This window comes from Arachis hypogaea, chromosome 14 (assembly GCF_003086295.3).
Source record: "Arachis hypogaea cultivar Tifrunner chromosome 14, arahy.Tifrunner.gnm2.J5K5, whole genome shotgun sequence".
Lineage (NCBI taxonomy): Eukaryota > Viridiplantae > Streptophyta > Magnoliopsida > Fabales > Fabaceae > Arachis > Arachis hypogaea.
The window spans coordinates 11,876,226-11,888,547 of record NC_092049.1 but is presented as its reverse complement, the minus strand read 5'-3'; the positions used below and the strand labels follow the sequence as shown (position 1 = coordinate 11,888,547).

The following is a 12,322-nucleotide window of genomic DNA, read 5'->3' as shown; positions in this document are numbered from 1 at the left end:
TTGGACCAAATCATCCAATTGTTCTATCAAATTTGTAGATTCAGGATATTTTGCCCTTTCTGTCTCCTGCGTTGACGCCCCCTCCTGGCTTGAATCAGTCAATCCAAGGCTGAATGATGGCACCCCTGGATCTGTTTTAGGAACATAGGATGCTGTCCGTGCCATCATCAACAGGGCAGCAGCGTCTTCTGCGTCTGGATGACTGCGTCATCATGTATAAGAATAAGAATAAGAATATACGGATGATAAGCAAAGATTGATTTTAGTCTGATGAACTTACATTTTAGTTGGAGCTGGGGGAAGCGTGGGTGTGGTCTCTTGAAGTTGTTTGGGGGTTTCAGGAGTGCTGCACAGTTACAAAAAATTAATCACGGCGTAAAAAAAACTAATCAGGAACAATATACACCCAAACTGTTAGCAAATATACACCCAAACTCTAAACAAATATACACTCAATACTATTTCTTACGTTTCTGTAGTCCCTTCAATCTGTAGCATAAGGGTTGGTTCAAAATCTGTCTCAGTGGTTGTTTGGGATGCCGGCACAAAAACCTGAATCGGGACTCTAAACAAGAAGAAAAATGAAAGGTTAACAACGCCTTTGAAAATAATAAGCTTATAAGGTTGAAATATTCTTGGAAAACTCACACTGCAAGCGCATCTGACGGTGTCTGTTCCCTCACAACCATCATATTTGAATCAGCCGGACTCAACCTAAAATACACCCAAAGAAATTCAAGAAATACACCCGAACAATTCAAAAAGAAGACAGGCTTTGTTTTTTTGAGAACTTACATACTTGCCGTTTTTGCTTTTTTTTTTTTCCTGCCTTTTTTTTCTTGAATAAAATAATAAAGGGCTTTTTTTCTAAAAAAAATATATACAGAATTAGAAGTAGAAGGGTAATAGAAGAACAAAAGTAACGGTTATTTGAAAGAGAAATTACATGCTCTGTGACGGCTGGTTTACACTACTCTGTTCTGTGCGCCCTTAAGAGGAAGGACCATCACTTCCGAAGTTCACAGCCGGTATTCTAAAACAGATCTCATGTTATTCAGACAAAATAAGATACAGGTATAAAATACACCCAAATGAATGCACAAGATACAACCAACCGAATGGACAATATACACCCAACACAACAAACTTAATATCCAAACTTATTAAACAACATACACCCAACTTGATCCACAAAATACACCCAAATGGTTCCACAAAATACACCCAAATCATGATAACAAGATTTTATTAAATAATAAAGCTTCTTACGTTTCAGACGACACATAGCGACCTTCTGTCGATCGCAGGTCAGCTCGGTTCTCCCTGCGAAACAAGAAACAATTATTAGCAAACAAAACACACCAAAATCTGAAATAAACAGCCCAGCAAGACATACCCCTCTGCAGCAGATTTATCAACATTTTCCCTTAGCCATTCATCTAGTTCGTCACTTGATATTTCATATGTCTCACTACATTCATAAAAGAAGACGTTAACAAAAATAATTACGATGATAGACGGTAATATAGCTTACGAGGTACTGTACCCATCAAAGTATTGATCTTCTTTAGGAGGTGAATCCTCCACAACAACTTTTTTCTTTTTTGGTTGTGTTCTGGGTGGAAAAAAAAGAGTACCAATCAGAAATAAAAAATTAATTTTATCACAGAATATTATGCAAAGAAGTGCTTACTTTTTTGGTGTTGTTTTTGTTTTTTTCTTTTTCTTCTCCTTCTCTGCAGGTGATGATTCTTCGCTCCTATAAGTTAATAATAGACACTTCAGTTAATACACGAAATCTTTATAATGAAGCCAAAAGAAATGAGTAATAATTTCAGGACATTACTCATCACTTGGTTCAGATTCAGATTCTGAATCAGAATCTGACTCCTCTTGCCTCTGCTTTCTTTTTCTGGAGTCCATTCTGGAAGGCAAACAATCATTATTTAGAACATACTAAAAATACACCCAAATGAATTCACAAGATACACCCAACTGAATATCCAATATACACCCAACGCAGCAAACGAACACACCCAGCTTAATAAACTACACACACCCAACGTGATCAACAAAATACACCCAACTCGAAAAAGAAATTACACCCAAGTATGGTACTTACTTTTTCCCCTTTTTGCTGGGGTGTTTTCTTCCTGAATCCTCTGAGTCTTCTTGAGTCTCAGACTCAGAGGTAGAAGTGTCACTGTCAGTAGCTGTTTCTGTCTCCGAAGACGATGTTGGACTCGCCTTCCTTTTTTTTGTTTTTTTTATTTCTTGTTTTTTTTCTTTTTTTCTTTTTTTTTTCATTTTTTCTCTTGCTCTTGTCTCCGCCATCTTCACAATCCCCTGAAACATTAGATATTTTAGCTAGCAACATTCAGGTAAATAAAATACAAGCAACATATTATGTTTACTTACCAAAATTTCCTCTCTTTCTGCAGTCATTCTTTCCACCAACTGCTCCTTAGTCTAGTTGGCAATCCAAGGCTTTGGTGGTCTTTCAGCCCTCTTCTTGCCTTTTTTTTCTGAAAGATGAAAGTATATTATCATCAGGGCAAAGAGGCAGCCATCAATTGCCTTCTTCTTCTTCTCCTGGTAGTCTGTGATGCCCTTGATCATGAAGGTCAAAACATGCCCCCCCCCCAGTTTCTCTCCGATATGCCATCCATCTTAAAAATTGGGGCCAGGTGCACGGGTGATATTTTGTTTATCGTCGTTGGCAAAAGGAACGCCATCTGTATGTAGAGGATGAATATCCTCTTGAACATCAGGCGTTCCTCTTCGTTGCCAACGCCGATTTCCATCATTTCATCGGTAAGACTTTTGAGGGTCTTACCCTGGAATCTTCTAAAAATTATTTTGTCATCATCAGAAAGTTTCTTATACTCAACTTTCTCAGGAAACAGATTTTCTACAAAAAGGAAAACAACAAAGTATCAAAGTCGGTTCAAATACACTCAAGCATCAACCTTAAATACACCCAAGCATCAACTTAATATACACCTATAATTTTGAGCTAGTTACCTGTTGCATTGATGCCAAGCGCATCACCTATTGTTTTTGGTGTTATTTGGAAAGAACCATATCCTGTCTTCAGTCTGTTCTCCCCAAGTTTGAAGTTGTTTGCCAGTTCCCTTAAGAGTTGGTGATCCACCCTTAGTGGTGGGATGTGCATCAACCCACCGAATCCGAGATCCCTCACAATTGCCTTCTTCTCCTCAGTCATGTTTATGAACTTATCACTCAGGAGATGTGTGGCACACTTAAGGTCTTTTGTTTGGTTTCTTGCTGCCATTTTCTCTGAAACGAAAAATACACCCAAAGACATTAGTAAGATACACCCATATATATGAGTCAGATACACCCATTAATAATAGTAAGATACACCCATAGATATGATTCAGATACACTCATTGATAACAGTGAGATACACCCATAGATATGATTCAGATAAATCCATATATATCAGTCAGGTATCACTCAAACATGCTTCAATATCAAATTAATTGAGATATCAGTAAGATACACGCATATATGAGTCAGATACACCCATTGATAACAGTAAGATACACCCATATGTAAGAATCAGATACACCCATTGATAACAGTGAGATACACCTATAGATATTATTCAGATACATCCATATATATCAGTTAGATATCAGTCAAACATGCTTCAATATCAAGCCACATTACAAGTTCAAGCAGTATACACCCCAATCTACGGAATAAACCCCCAAAAATCAACAAAAATAGCAGGAGAACTTAGAACAAGAACGTAGAACGACGTAGAACTTAGAAGAACGACGTAGAACTTAGAACAGTGTAACAAAGAAGCAAGAATAATAGTAAACTCTAGAAGAACGACGTAGAAGAAAAGTAAAATATATAGGAATCTTAATGAACTTACGTTGAGTATTGTTGCTTTGTTTTCTCTTCAGATTCTTCACGGAGAGTTTGATGGTGTTTTGATGGAAGTTTCGAACAACGATTTGTATATTTTGAACTTTGATTTTCGCTCGAAAATGGAAGGGTTTCCTTGTCTTCGAAGTGTTTTGAGAAGTGGAAGAAGTGGAAGAGTTTCCCATACGTAACCGTTTGTGTTGAGCGCGTGAAGTGACGCTCCATGTAATCTGTGTTGATGCGCGTGACTTGTGTTTGGGCTGGGCCAACTTGTAAGCTTGTAAGCTTGTATGTGTAGCCCAACCCTAATTTTTTCAACATTATTGGCATCGGTTTTTTGGAGGTGTAAAAAGGCGGAAGCCACAAATGGCAACGAAACGGGGTTTTTGGCAGCCTCATTTTTTATTTGGTTTAATTATTCAATTTATTCTTATAATTTTTAATTAAATTTTTATATATTTTTTAAATTAGCTTTTTATATTATTTTTTATGTTATAACTTAATTTTTTAATATAAAAAATATTAAAATTAATTAAATATTTTTTTATAAATTAAAAATATTTATAATTAAAAATTTAATTAAATTTTTTGACAATATATATTTTGTGAAAAGTATTTTATTAATTTTTTAATATTTTTAATATAAAAATAATCTAATTTTAATTAAGAGTAGCGTAGAAATCTACCGAAGAATTAAACCTTTCTATTTTTATGATTTCTTCTTTTTCGGTCATCAGGGTTCGAGTTTTAAGCATAGAATATAGAACTCATGTAGTAATAGTGTGTGTTGTTATGAATGGGAATTTAATTTGATAGATAACGTGCAGATGAAATAACATAAGATAGAAGATAAATCAAACTCAAAACTCAGAAAAACCAAACATGTCAGTGATTCAGAATCTGTGGCTTTGTTGTCCTCGCACCCAACCCCTTTTATTCAAGATACTCCCAAGAATCTATGTAGCATTCTCACCAAGAGGAAGCACTATTTGGTGCCATTCAATGTCTCAGGCCACCAAAGTTTCCTCTTTTCCAGGTACCTCTTATTCTTCTAACTTTCCCTGAATATCCTTTTTCCCCCTTCCTCTCCATTTACTTCAAGTGTTATTCGTTTTAATTTTCTGGGCAGGCAAATACCTTTATTATGTTTTATTCTTCTGCCAAGATATGACAATTTTGTTTGGTATGTTCGGTTTCTGTGCTATGAATGTTTGCATTGAATTTTTTGAAGATGGTGTGGAGCAAGTTGTGGACAATAATGCCCTTGGTGTTCCAAAAGTGGAGATATTGAAGCAGAAAATGGAGCTTCTTGGTATCAACTTGGATAACTCTTGTTTGCCCGGGCAGTACCATAACCTCTTTTGTCCAAAGGTATCATTTTTACTATCACTGCAATCCAATTTCAGCACCAAGTATTTTTGTATGTGTTGATTTCTCGATGGGGTTTCTTAGTCTTGTTTGTTTTGGATATCTGTCCTATAGTGCAAAGGTGGGAAACTAAAGGAGAGGAGTTTGTCTTTTCACATCATCCCTGATTGGTAAAAAAATTTGCTTCTACTTGCTTTGTTATGTGACTGTAATTGTATGTGATTTTGGTAACATGTTATGATAGAAACTTTTTTTGATGGTGTAGTGAATTTGCAATGTGGAGGTGTTTTCGAGCTAAATGCGGCTGGGCTGGTCGGGTAACATGACATGGCTATATGAATTTTTGTGTCATGTCAAACATAAAAATTCTAATAGGGTGACATGCTACTTCATGGTTATTTGGTTGTAGGTTTTTGCAAACGACAGCAACTTGCACGGTTATGGACAAATGACTGAAGAGAGCTTAGGATTGGAACCACTTGGTCCCAAGGTATTCGAAAATTTCTTCTTCTTAATTAGTACTTAAACGCAGAGGCAAGAAGGTGAAACTATTGTCTTGAATTAGAAAAATTGTATGCCTTTGTTAAAGCCAATTTCTCAATGTCGATTTCCATATGGTGTTGATATATTACAAAGTGCTAGTCACACTATTTGCTTATGTACTGATTTCGCTTTTCCAATTTTTAGCTGATTGCATACTTTAAGGAGAGACAAATATCCGAAAAAACGCTAAGCAGAAATGCTGTCAGGCAAATGTCTGAGAGTAAGGTATTTCAAACAGTGCAATTATAACTTTATAAGGTCTCCAGTTTATTTTTCTTATGATTATAAACTTTTGTTCTTATTGATTGCTACTTGCTAGAAAAATAGAACCAAGATATCTGATTGGTGTGTGTTATACTATACTCTAATATTTTCTTACAGCTATGTTTTTGGTGGCTATGTAGCATTTGGGGTGGCATAATGATATTTTATGACCCTTGTGATGTTTAAAATAACAACGATAAACTGATGATGGATAAAATCTTAATGCATTGCCATACTGGAAGAGATTATGAATCTTTCTATTTGAATCAAAAAGTGGCACTGTGGATATATATTTTTTTAATTCATAGAATTCACACTTCTAAATTTAGTCTTATTGGGTCCGTTATCATGAAGTGGATCAAATTTCATAACTAGTAGTACTGTTATTGAAAATAGTTATTCATTGTGCATCTGAAATTTATGCAGGAAATCATTGCTTTTACTTATAAACAGAATGGATTGCTTGTTGGTTGCAAGTTTAGAACAATGGAGAAAAGATTTTGGCAGGTTAAGTTTTCCATTGTTGAACTTCGTTGGGGTGTTAATGTTAATGTTGTGCTTTAAACTTGAGATAGCTTGTATAATTGTAACTAAACCAATAATACAACATAGATATGCAAATTCATCTGATAAAAATAATTGATCCAGTAAGTTTTGTGTACTTGTTGATATAAAATATAATGTTGATGCTAAATTGGATGCTCAGGTAAAAGGCACTGAGAAGATGCTGTATGGAATTGATGACATTAATCATGCCTCTGAAGTCATCATTGTAAATTCTGTTCACTTCTGTTTCCTATCCTTATCTTCAAATGAAAACTTGGTGAATTGAAGACATTCTAACATTGAGTATGCGAACAGGTTGAGGGGGAAATTGATAAGCTTTCACTTGAGGAGGCTGGCTTCCAGAATTGTGTCAGTGTTCCAGGGGGTGCACCTGGAAAAGTTTCAAAAGATTTACCACCAATAGAAAAGGTTCTTGAAATTAATTACTCATAAAGTTCATTTGATTATGCACAAGAGCATGAAATAAAATTGCATCATTAATTCTTTTCCTGTTGATACTTGAAAAACTTATTTAATAACCCATTTGAGGTATATTGACAAAGTGAAAAACTTACATGAAGGTCATCTTTTCTCTAATCTTTGGATTTGTGCATGCTTGTCTTTATGAAGTCAGGATACTGCATATCAGTACCTGTGGAACTGGAAAGAGTACTTTGACAAGGTAACATATTTGCTGTCTTCTTTGAGTTCAATCTTTCTAAAGCAGAAGTAAACGATTTAGTAGCTTGGCTTTTTCTCTGCTCTTAGGTAGTTCGCATCATCCTGGCAACTGACAATGATCCACCAGGTCGAGCTTTAGCAGATGAGCTGGCAAAACGCCTTGGACAAGAAAGGTCAGGACAGTCATTATTTTGTTATAGTGAGGAATTATGAATATCAAAGTAGAACTTTAGAGTTAGATATGCATGTAGTATGTTGCACATATAGTTCAATAGTTGCGCCTATCAGCTTGGTAATCACTACACACAATTATTAAGAGCAATTCAAAAACTCAACACAGTAGGTGTAATTTGATTTCATGCCTGCCTAGTTGTTGTTTATGTATATTTGAATAAATATAGTACATCGATTTTCAAAATTTCAAGTATATAAAAAGTATAGCAAGTGATTTTGAATTAACAAGAAATTTTCTTGAAATAATCTATAGCACATGAGCTTCTAATCCAACGACATGTGTATTTTTTTTTTTAATTCTCAACTTAAATTGATTTTATTGGATTCAATAAGTTATGTATTCTTTTTTATCATGAGTACAACACTTACATTTGCTTTTATTACTAATTGCTCCATGTACTTTTTGCATATTACTAATTGTTTTCTTTTTTGTTTGTGGATATCAGGTGTTGGCAAGTACATTGGCCAAAGAAAGATGATACCAACTGTTTCAAAGATGCAAATGAGGTATAACCCTGGATTTTCGTACCTTATCCTTTAAAAAATTATAAAATGTTAGTTGACAATTTCATATCTATGCGTAGTTTGGTATTTTCTTGATTTCTTCTTGTGTAAGACATTATTTTTCTTCGGAAAATATTCTTCTTTTCGATGTAATTATTCGATTGTGGTGTACTGGAATAGGTTCTCAAGTACATGGGAGCTGATACTTTGAAGAGAATAGTTGAAAATGCAGAGCCATATACAATTGCACACTATTAGGAACACACATGATCAAAGATTGTATAATTAAAAATGTGAAATGAAGAAACTATTTGCTGGTTTTTACCAAGTTTCTTGGGGAAGCAATGTGAGGGAATTTTGAGCTTCTTTGAGGGATTTAGAGTAGAATTAGAAGGGGATTATTCCATACAGGTTTTCAAGTGCAACAGTGATGAAGATTTCTGTATATCATATTCTTTGAAGTTTGGACTTGCAAATTTAGTTATACACTTTGATTTTTTGTATGAAAAATATATTATATGTATGAAAAAATCAGTTATTCGTAGAAAAATGAGTTAAATAATATATGTATTTACACACAGATACATAATAATTGATTTGGTAACTAATTTTGGTATATATATAGCATTTTTTAAAAATTAAAACAACTTAATATTTATAAAATGTTATTTAAATGAAAATAATGTATGAATGTAAACAAATAAAATGCATATAAGATCAATAAATTAATAAGAAAATAAAAGACATATTATATTCATATTTAAAGTATTAAATAGATATTGTTAGAAACAAGAGACTGAGAGTAATCTGAAAAGTGTGACTGCATATGGTAGTGCTGAACTTATCGAACCATTCACGAGGAGCTTGCTTAAGTCTATAAAGTGCCTTGCGAAGGAGACAAATCTTACGAGAAGGATAAGGATATCCCGGAGGGGGTTTCATATAGACTTTCTTTTTCAAGTCCCCATTAAGAAATGCATTCTTTACAGCCATCTGACTGAGAGACCATTTTTTAACCGCAGCAATGGCAAGGAGAGCTCTAACAGATGTAAGGCGAGCGACAGGAGCAAAAGTTTCTTCATAATCAATACCATACTCTTGTGTGTAACCTTGAGCAACCAAGCGTGCTTTATAACGGTCAATAGAGCCATCAGAGTGAGTCTTGATCTTGTATACCTATCTACTGCCCACAACTTCCTTATCAGAAGGAGGATCAACCAACTCCCAAGTATGTGCTTTTTCAAGTGCCTGTATTTCTTCCTGCATTGCTTTTTGCCAATTTGGATTTGTGGAGGCTTCTCTGAATGACTTAGGTTCATGTTGATGAAGAATAGTAGAAAAGCAATGATAATCAAGATGAGGAGGTGGATGCCTTACCCGAGAAGAACGAGTGGGAGGAGGAGCTATGACGGTAGGAGCGGGATCGCCGTCCGGACTGGAATCATCGGGAGATGGGGAAGGCGAAAGGGCAGGAGCCTCGAGGGGTGGACTTGGGGTAGACCCTGTAGTATCATCACTAGGAAAGAGATCAACATTTGGGTTAGTAAAAAATGGTGACGGAGTAGAAGGAATGGACTCAAAAGAGGAAAAACTAGAGAACATGTGATGCTCCCAGAAGACAACATGACGAGATATACGAATACGGCGAGAGATAGGATCCCAACAACGATAACCCTTATGTTCAGAAGCATAACCAAGAAACAACACATGCGAGCCCGAGGTTCAAGCTTATTATGTTCATGAGGCTGAAGAAAGACAAAGCAGACACAACCAAAAACACGGAGGGAACTGTAATCGAGAGAAGTATGATAAAGACGCTCAAAGGGGGTAGTGTTACCAAGAACAGAAGAAGGGAGTCTATTGATAGCATGAACAGCAGTGAGAACAGCTTCACCCCAAGCACGCTCAGGACAGGAAAAGGAAATAAGCATCGCACAGACAGAGTCAAAAATATGACGGTGTTTACACTCAGCTCTGCCATTTTGTTGAGAGGTACCAGGACAAGAAAACTCGGACAAAGTACCCTGTTCAGCGAGAAAATTTAAAAGTTTGGAGTCACGATATTCCATAGCATTATCACATCTGAAAATTTTAATGACCTTTGAAAACTGAGTTCGAACCATAGTAGCAAAGTTAATGTAAATCTGAGGCAACTCACAACGATTAGTCATCAAATAAACCCAAGTAAAACGTGAATAATTATCAATAAAGACGACAAAATATCGAGCTCCTCCCATAGAAGCGGTGGGAGCATGACCCCAAACATCAGAATCAATAAGATCAAAAGGAGAGCATGCAATAGAGGAATTGTTATTAAAGGATAAGACAGGTTTCTTTGCAGTGCGACAAGAAATGCAATCTAAAGACTCATTTTGAACTTGACCTAAAACACTTGTAGATATAAGAGGACGCAATTTTCCTAAGGAGCTATGGGCAAGACAACGGTGCCACAAGTGAAGAGTAGATGGAGAGGAAGTAGCATAGAGATTTGTAGAGGGAACATGAAGGTTCTCGAGCTCAAATAAGCGTCCGACCTTACAGCCAGTCCCGATGATCTTTCCCGTCCGACGATCCTACACACGACAACCAGAAATAGAAAAAATGACATCAAATCCGAGTTCAACAAGCTGACCGACAGAGATAAGATTAAAATTCAATTTTGGAATAAAATAAGCATCAGAGAGATGAATATTGGACTGGAAAATAATCCCGTGATGTGTTGCATGTAAGAGGGAACCATTAGCAGTGTTGACAGAAGGTGCATTTGTAGTGGGAGACAACGACGAAAAAAGATGACGCAGATGAGACATATGATTGAAACAACTAGAGTCAAAATACCATTTAGAATTACCTGGAGGGGTGGAAAGAGTAGCGGGGGTATTACTAGAAAAAGAGAGAATTTGCTTAAGAAGGGTTTCAATATCTGATGGAGAGACAGAAGGTGTGTTGAGAGATGTGGAAGAGGTGGACTCAGTAGCAGCAGCAGCAATAGAGGCAGGCACATGCGGAGAGTTGTTGGGACGAGGTTGATACTTGTTCTGATCTGAATGTGGTGGTCGAGTAGGACAGGTAGCAATCAAGTGACCCGAGAGCTTACAATAATGGCAGAACAGTTTCGGGCAGTTGGAGCCAATGTGGCCTTTTTGTTTGCACTTACGACATTCAATAGAAGGACAGTCAGAGAAGGAATGTCCAGGCCGGTTACAGTTGCGACAGATTTTACCCTTTCTCTGTCGGTGGCAGCAAAGACATTTTCACTTTTAGAACGAAGCAATCCCAAGCGCATTTCTTCAGACTTGAGACAAGGAAGAGCATCTTCAAGACTAGGCAAGGGATTCTGATGAAGAAGAGAAGCCCTGACCGGCTCATAGTCATCAGTAAGTGCCATCAGAAATTGGATGAGACGTGTCCGGTTCCGATAATCCTCATATGCCTTAGCATCAGTGGGATCTTTAAGAACAGGCTCACAAGAGGTCAACTGATCCCAAATAATCTCCATCTGAGCAAGAAAATAAAAAACTGCTTGGCCACGTTCTTGCTTGAGGCTATGAGGTTCCTTAAGCAGTTGGTACTGATGAGAGAGATCAGAAATAGTGTAACGTTTTGCCAAATGATCCCATACCTCTTTAGCAGTTTCAAAACGCCCAAACTGTAAATGAATGCCAGGAGTAGAAGTATTGCGAAACCAAGTGATAATCTGATGATTTTTACTATCCCAATCTTCCAATTTCTCTGCATAGTTCTTCTCATTCTCAGCATCTTCCTTGGATTTGGAGGCACCATCTTTAGATTTGTCAGTCACATTTGGCTTAACAGGACAGACAATATCACCAGTCACATATCGCCATAATTTTCGCCCTTTAAGAAATCCTCGCATAGCTTCAACCCAATGTGCATAGTTGGAGCCATTAAGGATAACAGGGATAGCCTGAAAGACATTTGATTTTTCCATAGTAATAGAAGAAATAGCAAAGGGAAGAAGAAAACTGCAAATTCGGGGCAGAAAACGAGAAAACGGAGCGCAGAATCGGAAAGAACTCACCAAAAAATCTTAGGGAGGGTCCCACTTGTCCGCCACGTCAGCACCACGTTAGCAGTCACGTCAGCGCCACGTTAGCGAGACAAGGACATGTGGCGGCACCTGAGAGGAGGGAGAGAGATGTAAGGTCCCACATCAGTTGGGGAGGGGAACGAAGCATGCCTTATAAGGGTGTGGATACCTCTCCCTAGCATGACGCGTTTTGACGAGTGAGTGTGGGGGGCTTCGGCTATCATCCCT

At 36.9% G+C, this 12,322-nt stretch overlaps 1 protein-coding gene across 2 annotated transcripts; it reads left to right on the top strand.

The window, feature by feature from the left end:
* The first annotated feature begins 4,593 nt into the window (after nucleotides 1–4,593).
* LOC112741522 (primase homolog protein) lies at nucleotides 4,594–8,593 on the top strand. 2 transcript variants are annotated; one of them, XR_003171493.3, is made up of 13 exons: nucleotides 4,594–4,939; nucleotides 5,135–5,274; nucleotides 5,386–5,441; nucleotides 5,537–5,588; nucleotides 5,681–5,761; nucleotides 5,959–6,039; nucleotides 6,505–6,585; nucleotides 6,785–6,850; nucleotides 6,940–7,053; nucleotides 7,206–7,306; nucleotides 7,393–7,478; nucleotides 7,986–8,046; nucleotides 8,224–8,593. XR_003171493.3 is itself a non-coding variant. In XM_025790537.3 (13 exons), exons 1-13 carry the CDS (start codon nucleotides 4,786–4,788, stop codon nucleotides 8,299–8,301), a joined length of 1,098 nt encoding a protein of 365 aa, XP_025646322.1. In that variant the 5' UTR covers nucleotides 4,594–4,785; the 3' UTR covers nucleotides 8,302–8,593. The 2 variants fall into 2 exon arrangements, 1 of the variants encoding a protein (XP_025646322.1); XM_025790537.3 differs by having other exon boundaries at nucleotides 7,259–7,306.
* Nucleotides 8,594–12,322: the final 3,729 nt, after the last annotated feature.